Source organism: Hippocampus guttulatus, chromosome 2 (genome assembly GCF_054856545.1).
Source record: "Hippocampus guttulatus isolate MCC_2025c chromosome 2, RoL_Hgut_1.0, whole genome shotgun sequence".
NCBI lineage: Eukaryota > Metazoa > Chordata > Actinopteri > Syngnathiformes > Syngnathidae > Hippocampus > Hippocampus guttulatus.
Genome location: NC_141262.1, coordinates 35,543,453 through 35,567,007, shown reverse-complemented (window position 1 = coordinate 35,567,007; position 23,555 = coordinate 35,543,453). Strand labels below are relative to the sequence as shown.

Below are 23,555 nucleotides of genomic sequence, written 5' to 3'. Positions count from 1 at the left end.
GTCTGCTTTTATTGGAGTCGCGGATGCGCTACATCCGGATCCATGAGAAAAGGGGAAGTTCAATACAAAGTCAATGGGGCTGCCATTCAAATGGAACACTCCATACACGAGGAAAGAATGGACCTCCCGTAAGCTTCGCTGCCGCGACAGACGCGCGCGCGCACACACATTCACGCACACTTATAGACGCAGTCATAAAAGAAGACAACAAGAGTTGTTAAGAGTTTTGAAGAAGTTTAGTGGTTGATGGAGTTGGTGTTGCTGCTACAGATCGACAGATGGCCGACGGTGTCGCCATGAAGGCTCACTGGACGTAAGACAAGACACAAAATGGAGGACCAGGGGAAACTACATGAACAAGAGGTCGACTGCTTCGTCCTTTAGTTCTATGGGAGGGGGCGGACCTTATTGATTTTTGCTTTCAATTAAATACATGGATGGATCTGTCATAGCTAGTACAAAATATATGCCTAAAATTTAATTTTGGATTCATTTGTTTTGTTTTTTCATTTTAAACGATAATGTGTCAATTATGTTATCGAGCTATGCATTGAATAATTTTAACACATAAAATATCTGACTGTGGTTACTAGCTCCCTAAAAAGTTGGGAACATTTTTAAAAAAGAGGTATGACTGAATTCTATATTAAATATAGCCCTGCCATTGCGCTAGCCACCAGTTCAGGGTGTACCCACTGACAGCTGGGATAGGCTCCAGTGCACCCACGGCCCTTGTGAGGATAAACTGTTTGGATAATTGATGGACAGATTAAATATACAATTTTTAAAAAAAATGTACGTATAAAGAAGAAATCTCACTGCACTAGTGTCCATATTTCATTTTATCTTCAATTTTATTTGATTTGTCCAAATTTGGTCAATTTAAATTTTATTTTTTACAATTAGGATTCAGAATTTGGCAACTTGGGAACCCCAAACAATAAATTTTTGGGAAGAGGGGTCATACATCTCACATTAGTTTTTATTGCTTGATTGGGACAAACAAGACCAAACTAACCCAAAACACAAATGCATTTATTCCAATGTTGCTGTTCAATATAAATGGACATGACATATTTTCAGTTAAAAATGTCCAAAATGATGATAATCCGTTTGTGTGCACACACTATTGTGATGAATGAATATGAAAAAAAAAATCCTGCTTATGGAATTTTTACAGTTGATGTTACCATTATGTCGACTCATGGATAATGTACTGTATTTGACATGATAGGATGATTTAGAGCCAGCACATGATGGCAAGCAATAATAAGACATCAGAGGGGGGGCAGAAAAGAAGGCGGGGTGGTGATGGCGGCGGCGTGCCGCTGCTGGTAGGCGACGTATGACTGGAGCAGAGCGTCGGGGACGCGTGGCCTCACGGCGGCGAGGGCGCTCTGGAAATGGCTGGCGTCCACGTGCTCGGCTTTCATGTCCTCCTGCAGGGCTAGCAGGGCGGCCTCTCGGCATACTGCTGTTATCTGGGACAGGAAGCAGACACACACACACACACACACACACACACCACATGCACGGTCACATGGGCAGTCTAGTGAGAGGCCCATCGACGTTAGTGACACAATGGAAATAAGCATACAACTAAACACATAAGAATAATGTGACGGGACACCTTCACAAATCTAATGCTATCGAAAAACTAAAAACAAAACAATAATAATTGTAATGTTTCATTTAAATAGATTTTTCAGATTATGACTATTTGATGTTTTTAATCCTTCCATTTTATTTTCCAAATTTTTACCAAACATGAAAATTAAAAATGATACGCACCCCTCAGTTTCAAACAAAAGTTAACAAAATCGGAGTCATTCTTTTTCAACCATTGTTCGGACCATATTTCTGACTGATGTCGTCTATGAGGAAAAAAACCCCACTAAAAGTGGGCGAAATGCTGTTTTTGTGGTGAGGCAAAAGCCATGTCTCAAATAAAAAATATGATCTTGTGGCACTTTTGGGTGAGGCAACTACGTTGAAATGAATGAAGAATTTGTCGTCAAGCCATAGCCTTGTCTAAATTTTTAAAATGCTTAGCCGCCACCTTGTGGCACCTATAGGAAATTGCAGACCATTTTGTGTGGGCTTTGATTATTTGTAGTTTCGTGAAAGTGGGGGTTAACTTAATTTTCGAGATTGTAACTGGATATTTTTAGAAAAAAATGTGAATGTGATTAAAGTTGTCATTTTATGAGAATATGTTCAAGATTTAAGTCTTGTTCGGAACTGTACAAATGACTTTGATCACATTGATAGAAATGAACAAAAATGACGTGGGATTCAAAGTGGAGGTTGGCGCTCACTTTTTGTAATTGTAAAAAAACAATGTTTTTAATTTCAATAAAGAATCTTTAGGCCAAAAAGAAATGTTGGCCTCAACAGTGCAATCTCAAAGTTTCATGATGACATACGGTATATCGGTCACTCTCCGTGTATGAAAAACACTGATTGCTGGTATTCGACTTCTCGGATTACACTTGAGATCCTTTCTCGAGCGTAGCATTTCGCCGGTGTCCTCTGGAGGTGGACTTGATCTAACGGGATTATGTCTGCTTCCAAAGCAGCCCCCTGTCACTCAAATATGTGTTGAGGCAACATTTGGGATGTGGCTGTGTCTAAAGTGCAAACACGGCCTCCTTGCTTTGAATTACACGCATTCAGGACAGGGCCTCGCAAACTTTGCAGGTCCAGGAAGCCCTTACAGGAGAGACATTTTTCCAAGGATCCTTTCATGATCCCATTGCCAGTCAGATTTAACAGGTGAACTCGTACATGACAGAGGAATTTTAAATGGTCTATTTGAAAGTAACGTTATAAAGTGTTGAACAATTAAGAGAAACATTTATGTTATGTGAATAAAGTACAGAATAAAATTCTGAATCTTCCCAAAAACTAACACCTACCTTGTTCAAGAGGGTGGGGGGTTGGGGGGCAGGATGCCTGAACATAATCTCATATGAATCAAACCATATTTTTACACAATTGGGGGGCGTAATATTTTGATATTAAAGTCCTTAAAAAAAGTTCTCTGTAACAGTCTAACCAATCAAAATAACATTTGGTGAACAAGTTTATCATAACGAGATAAGCGAAAAAGTCTCAAGGACCCGTGCCAGAAACTAAAGAGGAAATCAGCATTTTTGGATGCCGCCACTTTGCGTGCAAACCAGGGCCTGTACTTTGACCTTTAGTCAAAGTTGAAGCCAGCTTTGAAATGTTTGTGCCATCTCAAGTTCTGTTACAGACAAGCAATATTTGAACGTGATCTAAACAAAACTGCGACTGATGTTTAACACACCAAAAAAATACAGGTATATTGGTTGATGGACGGCGACGAATCAACTCCAGAGAGGTTGTGTAGGCTTATTTTGGAAAGATCTTCAAATCTGTTTCGCTTGGTCTCTTCAACGTGCTTGGGCCAAGCTGGCATAGCATACACAGTTCGGGACAGGTGCTTCGCAGATGCCAGGATGTGAGGTCTACTCCCCACCCTCTTCTGTTTCCAGCGACATGATTTAGGAAACACACGAGGCCAGGCTCATTTCAAGCAAAAATTTCCTATCATTCAAACAATTTCAGGAGGTTCAGTCACCTGTCAGTAAAAATGATTCCAAACAATGAAGGCACAGTATACACCAGCAAGAGAACGGGACGTGTGGAACCAAGTGATCCAGTTTTTCACCGCAACATCCCTAAACAGCAAAATATCATCTTAACAAGTTTCTCAACCTCAGAACTTGAAAGTCCATTTGAGTCTCATTTTCATTTGAGTTATGAAGCAAAATCCAGCCATTTTTATCCATTTCAGCGGGCGGCCATTTTGCCTCTTGCTGTCAATTGAAAATGACATCACGGTTGCTCAGGACTCAGGCGAATTGTCGGGTGGTAGGATTAGATGTCCGCCAGTATTTTATTAATCGTTGACTATCAGTTTTGTTACATGCACAATGCGTGCTTGAGTGAGTGGCCACTGTGGCCAAAAAGTATGTGCTGCTTATTTCAGTCTTGATAAACGTTGCTCACTGCTGTGACCTCAAGGTGATTCATGGTCACTGCCTTTAGCGGTGAACGATTTCCAGCTGAAGTTCTGGTGTCACCTTCTCATCAAAGTAAAGAAATACGACATGGTAATGTTAGGTGAGTCTAATGAGTAACTTTGTCTCTCCCTTTGTCGACACTGTATTATTTCATACCTTGGCAGGAAATGGTCAGTTAGAAACTTATTTTGACAGCCATCACACTGCCCATTAGTCTAGCCCAAAACATTTGTCACCTTCTTACTAGAACAATGAAAACAACTTTTTTTTTTTTAAATTGGGGGGGGGGGGGGGACAGCTATCAAAACAATCGCAGTTCAAAAAAGAGGACTGTAAAATGACTTTTGTACTATACAGGACACGGCAGGCCAGAAGCCAGTGATGCCAAATGGGAGACAAAATACAGTGAACCATGGCGATAACGCGGTTCGCCTTCCGCGAGTTCGCTGTTTCACGGATTTTTTTAGTGCAGTTTTTTTAAATGCTTTTATAAAAACAGTGATTTGTGTTCTGCATCCTGATTGGCTAAGGGACTGACCAACGTGAACAGTCTCCGCACCTCGTCTCTGTACAGCTTGCCAAATTTACCTTTGCAAATTTTTGGTCTTTGGTTTCATTGTTTCAGTGGCGGGTGCCGGTCTGTCAAGGAGGGGAAGCTCAATTTTGGCCTACATCATAAAATGTGTCCGTTTATTTATACGTAAATTCTACTCTCCGTTCCTTTTCAAAAAAATGAAAAGGATGCCTTCACCATGAGATCGGTGATTGGCTCATTTCGCTGTCAATCAAAAAGAGATTCAGCCTCAGACAGATCATCCAGAAAAGCCGAGCGTCCGATGGGCGGGACAAAACCAGCATTTATCCAATGACTCGTCTCGTTTCAATGCATTGGGACAACGGGCTCTGAACTCTCGAGACGCCCAGCGTCCACACAGTTTAAAGCACAGCGAAGCTGCGGGAATGAATGAGAAGAGAGTCGCGTCGTAACCGGTAGTAAGAAGCTGATTCGGAACAAAAGTTGAGCGCATATTTAGTCAATGACATGTCCACACAATTGTACGTACACACGCATATTTGATCACTTACTTTTTGACATTTTAGGGGACGCTGAGCTTCCGTTGCAGTCTTAGAGCAATCGTCTCTTCATTGTACACATAGTTCAGTATTGTATAATAACTGTAAAGAATAAAGCTGACTACTACACAGATTTCGCCTATCACGGGTTCTTTTTGGAACATAACCCCCGTGATAAATGAGGGTTCACTGTATCCCAAAATTGTGTGGCGGCATGCACGGGGTTGCAGGCTGATTGCCGTCAGGTCCGGTGATAAAATCGGTCTCATATTTGTATTGTCAGCAAATAAACACGCTGTCAAGAGCAAGATTCAGAGACCATCGAGGCCTCCATCACTCACAGGCATTTAGTGTTTAACCCATGTACTAGCACAGAGACGCTTACTGTTGGCTGGTTTATTTTTTATTTTTTGCTTCATCATCAAAAAAATGAAAATTAAAAAAAAAAAAGCACTGCTGTAGACTCGCTATCAGGCCAACGTTTTGAGTCTTGAGTCAGCAAATCTCAGAACTGAGAGCCCCTTGATGATTAGCCCGGCCTCTCATTTGCTTTGCCATTGCGCAGCCAGCAGCTGACGGGTGCATACAGCCTGCCGCACTGCATCAAGACTTTTAAGTGATTGCCGATGTTTTTCATGCCACGGGAATGAAAAATCAATCCGCATTCCAATGGAAAAAAAAACGAGACTATAATTAATCTGGGCTGTCATGACTCAACACTTTTCGCCAATCATCAATCTGATGTATTCAGATTTGACTTGGATGTGGATCACCATAGCCATATTTTGTTACTTTTCCCATTTATTTATTTGAGTAAGGCATGAAGGAAAGAAGCAAGGAATGGAAGGCAGGAAAGGAAGGGAGGAAGAATGGAAGGAAGGAGGTCAGGATGGAGATAATACCTGGCAATAAACTTGGTCCGAGGGAAGACGGAAGGATGAAAGGAAGGACAGAGGGAAGGAAGTATGTAAGGACGAAAAAAAGATGACAGGAAAAAAAATCTGGTCCGTGGGGAAGGAAGGTAGGAAAGGAGGAAAGAATTAAGGAAAAAAGTAGGGCGGGGGGAAGTAAACAGAAGACAGGAATGGAGGACAAAAGAAGGAAAGAAGGCAAAGGAAAAGCAGGCAGACAAAAGAGGGCAGGAAGAAAAAAATAAGCGGCTCTGAGGAAAGGAAGGTAGAACAAAGCAGGGAAAGAAAGAAGGAAGTTTAGGAATGAAGGAAGAACGAGAAGCCTGCTGTCTGTGGCAAAGGAAGGAAGGAAAAGAATGAAAGAAAGATGGAAAGAATGAAGGGAGGAAGGAAAGAATGAATGAAGGAAAAACAAAGGAAGAAGGGAGGCAAGAAAGGAAGTAATGGGAGCTCTTTTTTCCCCAGCCTGTTATAAGGCTGCAATCGTGTCGGGTATTTTTGTGTAACCCCACTTTGCGCGTGTTCTTCCTTTTACTGGGTGTCACGTTAACATTGTGTTGCCTTGACATTTGTGACTCGCGCTCGTTGAAGCGTCGCCTTTGCACTAGCCTACGAGGCTAACGGACAGAATAGTGTGTGTGTGTGTGTGTGTGTGTGTGCGCGCGCGTGCCGCTGAGCAGCGGAGCAGAAAGGCCGTCGCTGTGCGTCCGGGCTAGCGCCGTGGCCGCGAGGCGCACCGGTGCCTGCGCGTGCACCTCCCACACAGCCGCCCGTGCCCTAACCTCGTTCAAATGTCACAACGCTGGAATGTTACGCTTCCTCTGTTAATGCAGAAGGGTAGGCTCCACCTCTTCTGGTTTTGTTTTGTTTTTATTTGTCACAATTAGCCACATTGTACTGAGCAGCCAGGACCGAGACACGAGGACCGCTTTTGTCATTACACGTTTGCATTAAAGTAAACAAAATTTGACAAACATAAAAATACATACAGTATATAACAGTAATAATTCCATTCCATTCCATTTCCGAACCGCTTGATCCTCACTAGGGTCGCGGGGGGTGCCGGAGCCTATCCCAGCCGTCTCCGGGCAGTAGGCGGGGGACACCCTGAATCGGTTGCCAGCCAATCGCAGGGCACACAGAGACGAACAACCATCCACGCCCACACTCACACCTAGGGACAATTTAGAGCGTCCAATCAGCCTGCCATGCATGTTTTTGGAATGTGGGGGGGAAACCGGAGCACCCGGAGAAAACCCACGCAGGCCCGGGGAGAGCATGCAAACTCCACACAGGGAGGCCGGAGCTGGAATCGAACCCGGTACCTCTGCACTGTGAAGCCGACGTGCTAACCACTGGAGTAATAATTTAATGTTCATATAAAAATGTTACATTGTGCTTGAACAACAAATAAAAAGGATGAATTAAAAAGTGGAATAAAATATAAATTTTTTTTTTACAAATAAATGACTATTTTGCCTGAACATGTAACTACATATTTTTTCCTTTCATTTATTTTTTGCTATGCTGTGCTGTCTTAAAGTTCTGTGGGGTTGTTGTAAACTAAATTGTTCCGACGTAACTAAATAATAATAACTTCAATAAATGTAACAAAAAATAAAGTTGCAAATCATAAAAAGCTATATTTTTTCCCCCCTTTCATTTTCTGAAGCTACTGCGTCTTCCTGTTCTATGGAGACACTATCAAGTAAATTGCAACAAAAAAAAGATTCAACAAAAAATAAACAATAAATGACAAAATAAAAAAGTACGAAATATTTCAAACGCGTTTGTCTCCACTCGATGAAAAAAAACGATGAATTTGAAAATAGAAAAGAAATATGCTTAGGCTGCTACCTACAATGCCAAGCAATAATTGTTACCAAAGGATAAAAATCTAAATCTAAAGTCGAAATAATATAAAACAAAATGCACTGCACCATTTTGCTTGACCACTTAGCTAAAACTTAGTGTAGCATGTTAAAAAAATAAAATAAAAAATGCTAAAGTTGCTGTGTTGCCAGCCCTGTATTCATGTGCTGCACAAAGATTGCCCCTGCCCTACCTGTGCAAAAATAAACCTTTCCCTTGGGGCTGCTAAGAAAATAAAAAAGTGAGCTGCCTAATCGCGTCAGGCAGCACATACATAAGGGCTCAAATCAGTCTGGTGTACTTTTCTGGCTTCCTCTAGCAACAAAGGCGCTCAGTGAGCGTATCAGACAGCCTTAATGAAGGGCCTGTGAGCAGCACATCCACTGTGTGTGTGTGTGTGTGTGTGTTTACTATCAATCCGCCCTTGTGTCTACAGCCGGCGACGTCCAGTCCTCCCCCTGCTGCCAGCCTCACCCTCGCAGACAATCGCTCACATTTACAGGAGAGAGGACTGAGGAAGGTGGGAGGAAGTCTCAAGTCTTAACCGTTTGAGTTTGGAGCCAAGTCCAAAGTTTTAAAGCTACAATATTGTCCGGTGTCTTTGTGTAACGCCCGCTTTGGATGCGTTCTTCCTTGTTTTGGGTAACACGAGGGATTTATAATACCACTTTCATTTTCAGACCGATACCATTATGAGTACAGTATTCACTCTTGAGTACTCCAAGATACAGAGTACCAAATCCACCACCAGAGGCAGCAAGTCTTCACACTACCCAAATCCAGTTCACAAAAATAGCATCCGTACAAACTAACAATGCACTCTAAGCATTAAATTAAACCTTATCTTCATGTACAACATTAAAAGTCTTAAATTTTCTCCACAATGGTCACCTTGTGGATGCACCGACTGTCCATGGTGTTGTGTGACTGATTAGGGGTCCGCTTAACTGACTGATGTGTCGACACGCTGCTCATGTAGAGGAAAAGCGGCCGTAACTGCGGACAGCATGCGAATGTTAAAGTGGGAAGGTTGGGCATGAAAGAGGATGCTCAAGGCACGCCCCCAGTAGGTGCCGGTACGTGCATTGTGCAAAACAACATCCCGAAAATGGCACTTACAAAGAGACATGCTTACGAAGCACAGTTTAAACTGCGGGCTATCAGTTACGCGGAGGACCTCGAACAAACGCGAGAGAATTCAAGATCAACTCATCCATGGTGCTTGGTGCTTTTGTTTTACGAAACAGCACCATCTATCCATCCGGGCAAGGACGGCCGTAGCGCAGCAAATTCCGGCGGATTACAAAGAAAAGACGGCCATCGTCCACTCCTACTGCAGTAACACGAGTAATGTTCTGCGTTGCATTAAATTAAGATGCTTTGTGGGAGATTTTAATCCTTTACTTGCTTGGCTTTCATTTTTCTCAACCAATCCCCGCATTCTGACAGATCCCTTTGGGCTACGGCAAGTAATGAGGGACAAGCAAACTTTGTATTTTGAAAAAAAAACAACATATATATATATATATATACATTGCCAACCAACCACATCACCAACATGGACGAGGTGCCGCTCACTTCGACATCCCGGTGAAATAGAAGAAGGGGACCAGCACGGGAGCAATACGCACAACGGGGTGCGTGAAGTCGGCTTTTACGGTTGTGTTTGGTTGCCATGGTAATGGACAGAAACGGCCAAAGTAAAGTTGCGAGTGGTTTGGGAGCGATGGTGAACACAGCTTTAGCTAAGACTGGGAAGCAGTGGCAGGCGAATTTGTGAATGAATTGTGGATCCTCGGGCTATTGTGTCTGCTTGCATTGTTGTTCGAGGTTACGCAAAAGCTGGCGTCATTTCTGAGGAGCCGCACAGCAAGGAGACAACGAGACTGACTGACAATGACGAGAGGGAACCTGGCGTGTTCGACGGGGAACCCCACGTGTTAATTTTGGATACAAAAGATTAGGACCTTGATGGATTTGAGGATGAGGACTGACCAAAAAAATTATATGAGTACATGGTTAAATACAGTCAAACCTCGGTTTCGAACGGCTCTGTTTTCGACCAAAAATTCAGACCTTTTTTTATGCCGTGGATTACGACCGAAATTCGGTTCTCGACCAAACTGAGCGCACTTGAACGCGCCGCTCGACTCCTCTCGCCTTCCTTACACGAAGAAGTGACGCTTCATCGTGTAGCGTTCCATTGTGAGCGACAGTGTTCAATAAAGAATTTTTTAAAAGAGAGCGTCCAATGCGAGCGGCCGTGTTCAATAAAGATTTTTAAAAAAGCATCGTGTTTGTTGACATCTACGCAAATCAGACTGTTATTTCTGCATTGTGTATCAGCACCAAAAAAAGCAAGTGGAAGTAGTAAAGCTAGTGAAAAAAAAGAGGAAAATAGTGCGCAAAACTATTGAATTTAAGAAAGATTTGATAGTGAAATATGAATCAGGATTGCATGTGTGTGTTGGCTAAGGAGTTGGGCATGCCGAAATCAGCAGCATCCTAAAAAAGAAACACCATCTTAAAGTCAGTGATATGGCTAAAGGATCTCATGTGTTTAGCAAACAAAGGCCACAAATATTAGAGGAAGTGGAGAAACTTTTGCTTATTTTCAAAAATGAGAAACAGCTAGCAGGGGACAGTCTTAGACAACATACGATTTGTGGCAAAGCAAGACTATTGTATGGACATTTGATAAAAAAAGGATTTTAGCATTGCTCGTGAAGAGTTTGATTTTAAAGCAAGCAGAGGATGGTTCAAAAAGTTCAGGAAAAGAAGTGGGATACGCTCCGTGATTCGTCATGGGGAGGCAGCCAGTTCAGTCAAGGAACCTGCCGAAAAGTTTAAACTTTAAAGTTGAGTTTGAAAAGTTCATCAAGGCCGAGGAATATCTTCCCCAGCAAACTTTTAATATGGACGAGACTGGACTTGTGTGGATAAAGCGGTTCAGAAAAGGAATGGAAGGATGTTACCTCGTACCGTAGCGTAGGGTTGCAGACAGAGAGTCCATAGTTACAGCCATTACTTTAGGCTTTATTAGTTCAAGGTGTAAAAGAATTTAATCTGCAATTGTCACAATGAGAGAGAGAAAAAGAGAGATCTTACTTGAATTTTTATGTTACAATGTTAATGTTTGTTAAAATTGGTCAAAATAAAACATACAAAATGTTTGTACAGTAGTTTACATATTACATCTGTATACAGTTTGTGGTGTAAAATTGTAAAGAAATAAAAATGCTTTAAAAAAAAGTTGTTTTCTCGACTTGGAACTGATTAAAATTTCTTACCTTGATTATAATGGGAGCCATAGTTTCGGTTTTCGAACAGCCTTCTTTATTACAGACATTGCATCTTCATGGGCATATGGGAGAATGGAAATTCACACACGAAAATGTTCTGTTTGCCTTGCTTGTCAGTATGATTGGCTGGTATTGGCATCATTCATGAGTACCCATGACATTGAGATAAGGACAACACTGGTCCCATACCGATTACCTGGTGTCGCTACTCGCCCATCCCGAGTATCGCGTTACCTGCTGCTTTTACATTTCTCTCTCGTGATCAATCTTGTATCCTATAAGAGTAATTGGTCCCAAGTTACAGTGGCAAAAATATGTGAAGTCAAAGCGAGTTCCCCATTACATTTCGAGAAAATCCTATGAGTCAAATAATTCAGTCTTTCTCAGTCACCACCTATTTGCATTCACACGAGCCGCTGAGCACAGAAATTGCATCTTGTAGTTATGAAATACTATCTAAATGGATGGATGATGGAACACACGGCCAGCCAAAAATAAAAAAAGGTTTGATCCTCTAAAAAGCCGAAGAGGAAGCATCTGCGCGGCATGCTGTTCCAACGCAAACACGGACCCGCCGCAAAAAAAAAAAAAAAACGCCGCGTGGAGAGAGAGGAGTCCGGAATAGTCACGTGTGTGCGTGTGTGCGTGTGTGCGCGATGATGAAAGTGTGACAGCACAAAGCTATGCCACCAAAGAAGAATAGAATAGAGAGACATTGCTGCAGTGCATACCGTACATGACATATACATTCGGCGGTTATTAAACTCTACACAGCCTTGTTCAAAAGACAGCTTTTGGTGCTATAACAGAAATCAGACCTTGACAAATCATTTCGACGGTTGTTATTCCACCAGTGATGTGACCTGTATAACTCAACTGGAAAAAGACATCTTTTTGAGAAGGGCAAGTAAAAATAACCAACAGAGCTAAGTGTGCCCAGCCTCATATAATTGAGGATGTGGCTCTGTTCCCAATGAATCAATCAGATCCAAGAACTAGAATATCGGAACTTTATTTGGGGTTCATTAGACACATTTGAAATGGTGGCAGGTGTGCGCTGACCCCAATTTAACCTGTTTGAATTACGATCTAGTCCCAAATATAAGTTGTAGCCCCAAGAGAAGGTACTAGACCAGAGAGAAAGTTCCGGTCCTGATATAAGGTACTAGTCCCCTGTCAATATTCTCGTCCAATGATGAGGAGGTCGAGTCGTGACACAAGTTGTCCCCAGAGAGGGTTCTAGTCCAAAGAGAGGGTTCAAGTCTCAATTTAAGGTTTCAGTCCAGATAGAAGGTTCGAGTCCTGAGAGAAAACTGTATTCTCAGGGGTGGATTCAAGTCCCAATGATCGATTTTAGTACAGTATATGATCGAGTCCCAAGAAAAGGATCTTATTACAAGACAAGGTTCTCATCCTGAAAAAAAGTTTGCAGTCGTGAGAAAAGGAATGAGCAGAAGGAAAAAACAAGTTTGCAATCCTGAAAGAAGGTTTTGGTCCCAAGGGAAGGTCTGGAGAAAAATGTTCCTTGGTCCAGAACGTTTTAGGGGTATATTCTCGTAACTGATAAGTGACATAACTTAAGAGACAGTGCAAACAATGTTCATTTAAAAGCTCAAAACAACATTTATTATGATTTGAATTTTTTTTTCTCATAATCCTTATACTTTGTGACGCTCCCGTCCAGACTTTTGAAAAACCCACCATGCGTAACCACTAAAGAGGCATGTTTCGGTGAAGTCTGAAGGCGACCCTCATTTCTGGATCGCAATGTTTTCATGACACGTGAATTCCACACAGAGATGCATTAAATTGGACCGTGAAATTAACTTGCCTCGTGGATCCGGAAGTCATACTGATCTTCGCTAGTGACGTGTGCCCGGCCGGCTCATCTAAAGGCTACTTTGAAGGAGTGCATGTTTTTGCATTCGCTTTTTAATAGATCCAATACAAGCAATTTAATCAGAATGCGGTGCTCAATACAGTGACATAACTGAGGGAGGACGAGGATGCTAAGCAACGCAATGCATGCGTGGCGCATCCCAAAAAAAAAAAAAAAAAGGCAATCATCCATTTTTTCACCAAATGAATATGATACAATGTCAACGTTCAGAAGTCATCGTTTGTAGTAGCGACTCATACACAGCCGTTGGGAAGTCGGTGAGCGTATGTGGGCCAGCGGTCACCACAAGTTCTAGAGATTTTATTCCTGAGAAAAGGTACTAGTAAGATAAGATAAGAAAACCTTTATTAGTCTCGCAATGGAGAAATTCCCAATTCACAGCAGCAACGTTATGAAAGGAAGAAGTAGAACAACAAAATATAGGAGCTGCCGGAAAGGCAGCCACTCTCGTGGCGCCATTTTGAAGTCAAAAATAACAAAAACAACACAACACAACACAACACATAGGGCACAGACAGTCGTGCAATCTTCACCCCTTTTCTGCATACACTTTGTTGTCTGAAGCGGTTCTAGATGAAAGAGGAGAGGATCAAAGTGTCCTTTCACCAGTGGATCAGAGACGTCATGCTGAAAATGTGCACACGTCTGCTACAAGCTAAGTTTTGAAAGCAAACACGAAGCTGTAGCGTCCATTGACGAAAAGAGATGAGTTCACTTCTCCTGTCCCACGTAATCCGCTTCAAACTCCAAGCCGCGACTCCCAGTTCCAAATCCGCATCGGCGTATGGAAAAAAAGGTTCTAGTCTTGACAGAGAGTTCCAGTCCCAAGAACAGGTTCTAGTACAGACAGAAAATAATGGGTCTCAGAGAAGGTATGAGTCCCAAGAATAGCGTCTATTGCCCAGTGTTGGTTGTAGTCATAAATTAAGGTTCTTTTCCCAAGGGAAGGTTCTAGTCCATAAAAAAAAGTTCTTACTCGAAAATTGGTATGTATTTTTCAAATGTTTTTTATTTATCTATTTATGTTTATTTTTTTACAGCAACCTGTGTAACAATGTCCATATTATAAATATGCAATATTAATACTCTACATATCTGTGTGCCATATGTATAACATTAGCAGTGAAATTATTTTGATATTAAGTTATCTAGCAAGTGAACTAGTAATAACGGAGATACTGTGGCAGAATAGTTAACATCACCCTTTTTAAGCGACACAAAAAAAAAAAAGAAAAAAAATTAACATGATTGGTTGTATGTTTTGGAAAGACCCGTGTGGGGTAGCACCTGTGTTGGGGTTACACAAAGTTAAGTGTGTGTGTGTGTGTGCGTGTGTACGGGGGCATAGGCGGGCCTCGCCTTTAAGGGCATATTTGTCCTCGCCCCTTAATCAGACCAATGAAAGCTCGGTATTCTCCGCAGAGCTGGGAATTCAGGGATGGCATATTTACCAAACACACCCACACTCAAGTGACCTGTGTGTGTGTGTGTGTGTGTGCGTGTGTGTGCGCGTGTGTGTGTGTGTTAACGTCAAGGTGTGTAAAAGTCCACCTGTGTGATGTGCACCAGTGAAATGTGCTTTTCTTCCCCTCCCCCGCGCCCCTTTCACGAGAAGCAAAGTGCACATCGACAAACACGTAAATGGTGGCCTGCATGAGACGACTGAACACGACATCCAGTACTAATGACATGTCCATTACCTCCGCCAAGGCCACAAGTGTTGCTTTTAATCACGGTTAGGGGCGGAGTCATATGACTCACATATTTCCTTGTAGATGTAAATCATCTTTCCACATTGAAATTGGCCATTATACCACCAGCCCAAATTATTAAAAAAAATATTTGTAATGTACTTTACAAAAGGAAAAAAATAACTGTACAGTAGTGTAATTTATATAATGATATAATAAATAATATATTCCACTATGTATATTTGTATTGTCTGCTTGAATGTGTTGCAACCTTTTTATTGTTCAAATGTACAGTAAGCTGTTGATAAATACAGATGTTAGATTAGTCAGCTATGGTGTTTCCCATTAAGTGTTCACATTAGCTGTCAACATTTGAGTGACATTAAACACAATTCAAAGCAAAAACTATTCTGAAAATTGCTGCAGCATTTGTGTCATTTCTTGGAATTTGAAGTAAAAAAACCCAACTAAACAAATAAGTATTGTTTCAAAGGAAAAAAATTGGGTGTTGTGTAAATGTCCTTTTTACAACCGTGCATTCCTCTGAAGCTGTTTATTTTTCATTGTAGTCGTTGCCCTACAGTACAATTAAATGCCTACACAGCTACTGTTTGTCAAAGAGCGTCCGCGACGTTTATAGATGCATTTTTTGGAGCTGATAAGAATCTTTGCAGTGACAAATACAAGGTTGTAAATCACAAGAAGGCGAGTAACCGACTAACAGGTGTGAAGAGGAAACTGTTTGTCTCCCCGTGTGGGTGGTTGCACCGCATTGTACACGTGTGTGTCATTATAAAAGATTCATTTTAACAACCCTCCTGTTATGTTGCAGCTCTAACTGACCAACTTTAAATCTGGAGAGAACCTAAAAAAAAAAAAAAGATGACCATGCTCTTTTCTCCTTTTTATATGTATTGTCCATTAGCTTTAGCATATTAGCATTCATGGATCTTTAGTCGGTTGTGTCTGTTGTCTTTGATCTGAGTCAACGGTGTGAAATAAATCCTGTAGGTGTTTCCCCCCCCCAACCACAAACGCAAAACAACTGCAGCTAAGCATCATCACACCTTTCCTTTGGGGGTTGTTGCTGACAACACGCCTAATACACTATCAAATGTCACCTCTGTTTGGAGAAAGAGGAGCCTGTGGCCATTTTTATACAAAGTTAGCACAAAGGAGGAAGACACGTGAGTTTACCGAGCAACCACTGCTCTGAAAAAAAAAATCCTCCATGTGTTTGCAAAAGATTTAGCCCTTCACAGCAGTTTTATCAATAACATGAGAGATGGAAATGTCTAAAGGGCCCATGCCTGAGACTGAACAGGAAGTCGGCCATATTGGTTTAAATCAGCCATTCCTCATTTCCCCCCATGGAGAGGTTAGAAAAATTTGCCCCAAACCACACTTTCACAATATACACACATACACATACATATATATTTATATATCAATATATCTTCTCTGATCAACATATAACAAGATGCACAAAAAAAGTCTCATGGACCCATGTTTGACATTGAACAGGTATTTGGCTGTTTTGCATTGAATTAGCCATTTCTCAGTCCGTAGCAAGCAATGTAAAGTGGGGAAAAAATAGCACCAGTCACTAGATTCCCCAATCAACATGAAATTGAGTGGATGTGCCAATCATACCAGGATGCACGGGAAACTGTCGAGGACCCCTGCCTGTAACGTAGCATGAATTTGTCTGTTTTGACCTGAAACAGGCCTTTTTGAGCCCATCCAAGTTTCCCCTCTAGAAATCCACTACAATGGCCGGATTTACTGAAACTGAATGAAAATTCTCCACTAAAAGATGTGGCTTTAATCACAGTGTCAAAACTATCACAATTACTCTGCTAAATAGACGAATGAAATCTATCTCAATAAATCAACTGACGTATACATCAATCTCCGCGTGTCACACGGCTATAATACGGCCGATCTGATTAACGACGTGTTGCATGTAAACAGCTGATTGGAAAAGTTCACGTCACATGTAAATCTGGTTAATGTGATCTATGGCAGCTGCTATGTCAAAAATAAAACAGAAAGGTGAGACTCATCAGCCGTGGCTTGTTTTCGAACGAACGTCCGTGGGGCTCCATTGATGGCAAATCACCCATACCACAGATGAGACACCAGGCAATACAACCCCTATGTCAAACACAACACTCAGTAGCGGGGTGGGGGTGGGGCGTGGGGGAATTGGTTTATCGCTGCATACCTCCTCCAGGTGTACGGCCGCCTTGGCCTTCTTTAAGCAGGACAGGAGAAGGACCCACTGATAACCTCTGTTTTGCTCGATTTACTACAGATGTCCTGAACCTGACTTATGACCACAGAAGGAGGTTGAAGGTAAATGTTTTCAAAATTAACCCAGGTAAATGCAGGTTCTGGTAAAGCTATGCTGGTCATCCACATAGTAAGGTGAAAAAGAAAAATCAACAGCAAGATGAAAGAGACCTGCATAAACACAGGCTCTATTCGATCTGCCACTATAATTCCCCAAAAATCAACAGAATCACGAAATACCTCAGAAAAACACTTATTTTCTGCTACAAGGTATTTGTTGGTACTTGTGCTATCTGTAACATAATGCTCTGCTAATGGTAACTCTGGTTAATCGAAGTGCTGACATTGGGCTACTGGCACAAGCTACACCATTTCTTGTTTGGTCTGCCTTGACTTTTTATCAGAACATGTCTCCGGACGGTATAGACGAAAACAGTGAAGCATCATCCAGTCGGACTTGGTAGTTGTTGCGATTCTGTGAATGGGAGTCACGTGGCATGCAAGGAGACCAGTCTATCGCACAATGGAGCATTTGTAAAACATTCAGTTGCGGTCAGCCACCAGATCATGAGGGTGCCTCGCGACATTCTGGAAAGGCACAAGGACACTTCAATTGAAAGCATACCACAGATGACGACTGGGAAACCGAAACCTATATACATAGATATCACCTTGAGGCCGATGCTGTAACACATGTATGTCAGGAAGGCCATCATTTTGGATGTGGTGCGATCCGCTTTGTACATTTATGCCACTCAATGGACTGAACTAAATAAAGTAACAACTTCTGAAGTGCACAAATCTAATTCCCTGTTGTACACTATAACTGCTTCAGACAACAAAGTGTATGCAGAATAGTGGTGAAGATTGCACGACTGTTTGTGTCCTATGTGTTGTGTTGTGTTATTTTTGTTATTTTGACTTCAAAATGGCGCCGCGTGAGTGGCTGCCTTTCCAGCAGCTCATATATTTTGTTGTTCTACTTCTTCCTTTCATAACTTTGCTGCTGTGAATTGGGTATTTCTCCATTGCGAGACTAATAAAGGTTTCTTATCTTACACTTATTAACACACACACACATACACACAAAACTGAATTTGGGAAACAGATTGGCATCAAAACAACTTCATTCATTTCTAATGTGAAGATCTAAAACTATTGGGCGATCCACACTTATAGATACACTCATGGTCTCAAGAAAGGGTTCTCCACCAAAGTCAAGGGTTTAGTCCAAGGGAAGGTACGAGTCCAGAGAAAGGATCACCTTCTGAGAGAATGTCTCATCCAGAGAATGTTGTAGTACAGAGAGAAGGTTATCAACCAGAGAGATAGCTAGAGTCTTGAGAGAGGATTTTAGCCCTGAGAAAGTTTGTCTTAAAAGAAGGTGGGGACCATTACCTTCTTAGTAGGCTGTAATTCCGAGAGATGGCTATAGTCCCAAGAGAAAAGTGTATTCCCAAGGTACAATTCCTGAGAGAAGGAACCATTCCCAAGGGAAGATACATGTCCCAAATGAAGTTTGTGGTCGTGAGATAGGGTTGTCATCAGGACATAAAGTACTTGTACCAAGAAAAGGTTTGAGGCCTCAGAATAAGGTTAGCATCCAAAGAAAAGATTTAAGATGTGAGATGGTCTAAGGTCAGAGAGAAGGTTCAAGTCCAGTAACATGGCTGTATTTCTGAGAGAAGGTCATTCATTGTTCAAAGAGGTTTCAGTCATGAGAGAAGGTACAGGACCCAAAAGAGTGCAGAGAGACAGTTGCAGTCCAAGCAGTAGGTTATAGTTCCGTTAGAAGGTTGTAGTCCAGAGATGGGCAACTCTGATCCTCGAGGGCTGGTATCCTGGATGTTTTATATACAGTAACTCACTGCTCCAACACACCTGAGTCAAATGATCAGGTTTATGATCCAGCTTCTGCAGAGATTGGTGATCATTTCTAGTCATATAAAAACTTCCAGAATCCCGGACATCGAGGACCGGAATTGCCCAATCCTTCTGTAGTCTCAAAGAGGGTTTTAGTTCCAATTCAAGGTAAAGTTTTCGTCTGCAAATAACGTACCAATCCCAAAATGAGTTACAGGTAGGGCAGGGACTGTCTACTATGGAAGATATGGTTCTCGTCCAGGGGTGGGCAAACTTTTTGGCTCGGGGGCCGCATTGACTTTTAAAATTTGACAGAAGGGCCAGGTCAGCGCGAGCTATGGTACATTAAAAAAAAAAACTGCATTTGTTGACAGTCCATATCAAACATCAACAGAACAAAAGCATGAAAGTAATGTATTAATATACTTTTTTAAATGACAACAGTGTTGTTGATGACCCCCCCCCCCCCGTTCTGCAACTTCAAGTCAATGCGCCACCCGGCGGTGAAATTGCCTGTCAATACAAGTCCAATTGAAAGGAATGCAATCATTCACATCGAACCTTAATTGTGGACCAACCTTCGGCGGGCCGGATTAAAAAGACCAATGGGCCGAATTCGGCCCGCGGGCCATAGTTCGCCCACCTCTGTTCTAGTCCCAAGTGAAGGATTTGGTCCTAAGAGAAGGTACTAGTTCTGACAGATGGTACTAGTCCTAAGAGAAGGTACTGGTTCCAAGAGATCTTGCCCCAAGATCAAGTTCTCATCATTTGCTGCTGATTCTCAAGTGGAAACTGATGTAAACAAACTCACCTCAGCTCCAGAGTACTTGTCCGTGCAAGTCACGAGGTCATCCAGAGACACATTTTGGGCCACGGGCATGTTCACAAACTGGAGGCGAAATATTTCCCGCCGAGTCGGAGCATCTGGGAGAGGAACGTAGACGATTCGGTCGAGGCGACCTGGTCGCATTAGAGCCTAAGAGATGGAAAGAGGACATGGGGAATAAATGTCTGTCTATCTTTGAGGGCGGACTAAAATAATTCATGGAATTCTTTGAAAATTCTGCCCCCAGAGGCAGCTTCACAAAGTAACATGAAATTCGGAGTACAGCTAAAAGACCCACAAAACATGTCTCAAGAAGCTGTACCCAAAAAGACACAGGCCCATTTTGGTTTGAAGCTGACATTTCAGGGTCATTTTTCTCCCAAGATTTGGACCATGTATACTCTACAGACTGCAGACGCAAATTGAAAAAAAAATGTCTGTCATTGGAACAGGATCATGGCATAAAGCACGAATTTCAGTCCTAGTCTGACATTTAAGTTTCAAGTTCCCATTTTAGCCTGTTCTCAGCCATTTCTGGAAACCAAACTCGATGCTGAAACACAAAATATTGATAACAAACAGTTCATGTGCTCCAGTTGGTGCTGCGGTTTCAATGGACTCTGCAGTTAAATATTGACCGTGTAGTGTCAGGTAATAAGTACAGTTCCTGTATGTTTTGTTTTTGTCTTTGCAGGAGGCATTTCTTATTCAAGAGACAGCGTTTGGTATGGTAGGAAATGTCTATTCTGCTATGGAATGAAAAATGAACCATACTCCTGAGATGGAGTGAACATGGTTGTCCAGTCAAATAATTCCACATTCTGGAGTTTGGAAAAATCAGCCCTCCATCTACTGAATGAGAATAGGGGCCAGTATATCCAGACTCAAGAATGAACGACACTCCTGAGCTGAAGTGAACTAGTTAGTCCACTTGAGTGGCCGCCAAGTTGGCATTACCTGACCGAGGCTCCACTTCCTATAGATCACTTCTGTGTGACCCCAAAACAGTTACTAAGTATCCGAAAGCCCCGGCTGTCTCCCTTGTCAGACGTCGTTAAGTGGCAGGCGCCTCTCCAACACAGACAAGCAGACAGACAGACAAGTGTGCCCGTCTCCAAGAGCTCCACTCAACCATGCAAAGCAAAGCATGGGCTTAAAAATAACATGACAAAAAGTGATAAAAAAGGAATATAGTAAAAATCCCAACAAGATATAATATCGCAATATATTTCAGGAAATAATATGCTTTAAGCAATTGACATTACAAAACAAACAGCCTGATATGAAGTAGTATCTTGGCAGACAAGAACAGGCATACAGTATTTTGCTTTGATTTGAGATATTAAATCTTGGTTAGATTTTAGTTTCTGCAATGTGACAAGTATGCCGCCTCCTAATCCGCAAGATGTCCAGAAATGGATGTGGAGACAGGTTTTTCGCAAACATCATGAACTGGAAGCGGAATCCACAGGAAAATAGGCATCAATTGGCGCTGACAGTTTCATTGTTGTTCTTGTACGACGGAGCCCCTTGCTGAGGCCCAGACGGGCCGGCCCACCGAGGCGCTCCTCTCCGCAAGACGGGAGACGTGAGACATGCGGGAGGTCGAATCAGGAGTGATCAGTGAAGCCAGACCAGGAATTCTTCTTTTTTTGTTCTCTTGCTGACACGCTTCATCGACACACACACTTTTTGTACCGTAACAACTCAAGCTCATCTTTGACAGCAAGTCAGCATGAGTAAGTTCTAACTTTGTAAGTACTTAAAAAAAGAAAGTACACACATTCGTGAGTTGTAGGTTTGTGAACAAGAATCTGTGAGTATGTTTCAACGTAAGGACGTTTGTTCCTAAGTCAGTTGCTAAGGGGGTTTGGAAGTTTCCACACTAAGTTTGTAAATAAGTATGTTATTATTTATATTTGATAAATTTGTAAGTTCATGAGTAAATACACATTCGTTCCCAAATAAATAGTATGTCCGTAAATAAGTTCCCAAGTTAATAAGGCGGATGCAAAGCAAGTTCCTACGATCTAAGAAATTAGGAAGTAAGCAAAGATGTCATGAAAGTAGGAAGGAAAGAAAGTCGGAGGTAGAGACAGACAGACGAGCGACTGAATGGTTGCTTGAAAATGGCTCAGAATCGTCATCCATTACCAGTTTTTGCGCAATGTCCATTGTTGAAATATCAATGCTAAGTAAATTTTGTGTGTGATTTATTCTTTGAAGCATTACAATTAAATAGAGTTGAAACACTAGTGTGCCTCCTTAATATGTATCCTGTCAAGTTTGACTCCAAGTCCAAAAATGTTCTTAAAAGACCAATCTGATCTCAAACATCAGACTCGGTTGTGCTCCTTGAAATTCCCCCTGCGTGCAGAGCATGCAGGACGCAATCACCCGCCTTTTGTCTACGGTTTCCTCATTCTCTCTCTGGAGAAGCAATTTCCATTTCACAGAGCGTGATGGACACTTTTCCAACCTTTTATTTGCTCTTTTTCCTGTGTTTGCACGCGGAACACGAGAGGCTGGAAAACAAGCAGTTCGCCCCGGGAAAGCGCAGCGTGGCCCGGCGTTGACAAAAGGAGAAGCAGATCACCAGAGGAAATCTTGTTTTTCAGGTCTTGGGATTCTTGCACTGCTGGCTGCGGTTGTCAGAGACCATCCACAGCAATACAGAAAATCGAATGTATCATCGTGGATAGAACACAGTTATTGATCGAGAGTTGGACAAGTTGAACAACCTTACTATGGCAATTTCAAAACATAAGCTAAGGTGCAAAACTGCCAAGGCCGAACAATAATTCAGGTCATTGAAATTTAGTCCTCCCTTTTAGCTTGGCGGTTACAGTTGTGAGGCGAGTGTTGGCATCCACCAAGCCCAAGCAATCAAAACAAGTTCCGATGAGCATAATTAACTGCTGAGTTGGGTCAATGGAGTTCTTGCCCAATATTTATGAAAACAGGTCTGTCAGGGACCTGTTCTGAATTGTTTTGTTTTGCATTACAACCATACCCACACGGAGTTCTATGCCTATGACTTAGTAGCTAGGATGAGGGAAGATTCACATTTTTAAAATCGACAGAAGCACTATGCTGACAAAGCCAAAAGGTAAGCAGAGCTGCACTGAGTTTAACCGGATGCACGCTTTCACATAAGCCGAGATTCAAGGCCAGTACTCTGAACTGTGAGGCAAGACGAGCTTACCGCAAACAATATTCGCTCCATAAAACGCCGGCCAAACACAACCTCTTTGTGGACGGCAACAAGAACTCCCCTAAGTCTAATTTGTCACGGCTCTTTGTGTGCGGGAGGTTAGGTCGGGGGCATTTCAGGATGGTGACCAGCCGGGGGCACTTCCTGAGTCGCGCTCCCTGGCATGACTGTCGGCGCAAACCCGCTAACCTTGTGCTGGCAGATGCTCCCAGATGGAGCGAAAAACAATTGCACAATTCACTGATAGGACTTTGGTAATGAGACAAATTAATGAGTTGTGGCATGAAAATATTTTTAGGTAGAGCAATACATTGCAACCTAAGTAACACTAGTATAATGTACAGTATTTATTTGTTTGTGGAGAGTCAGCCTACTAATGTTGATCAGGTAAGTTGAATTTATGCGATGGCAATGATATCATATCAGCGCACCTGAGTAGGGTTCCAAAGCACGAGCACTACTCAAGTCAGCACACACTTGTCACCATTTAAAGATTCACATCAAATAAAGTTCAGATGTTTCAGTAGGCTTTCCCTGTCATTATTTTGGCTTGGT

General features: G+C 42.1%; 1 protein-coding gene across 2 annotated transcripts in view; it reads right to left on the bottom strand.

The window, feature by feature from the left end:
• Nucleotides 1–1,014: 1,014 nt before the first annotated feature.
• Nucleotides 1,015–23,555, bottom strand: part of afg2a (AAA ATPase AFG2A) — a 138,703-nt gene continuing 116,162 nt past the window's right edge. The window contains exons 16-17 of one of the 2 annotated variants that reach the window (XM_086105891.1): nucleotides 19,772–19,936; nucleotides 1,015–1,481 (exon numbers count right to left, since the gene is read on the bottom strand). In XM_086105891.1, the coding sequence (XP_085962017.1) occupies nucleotides 1,278–1,481; nucleotides 19,772–19,936 (369 nt within the window). In that variant the 3' untranslated portion in view covers nucleotides 1,015–1,277. Of the gene's footprint in view, nucleotides 1,482–19,771; nucleotides 19,937–23,555 lie in introns of those variants that run through there. The other variant, XR_015100273.1, reaches the window with a different exon arrangement.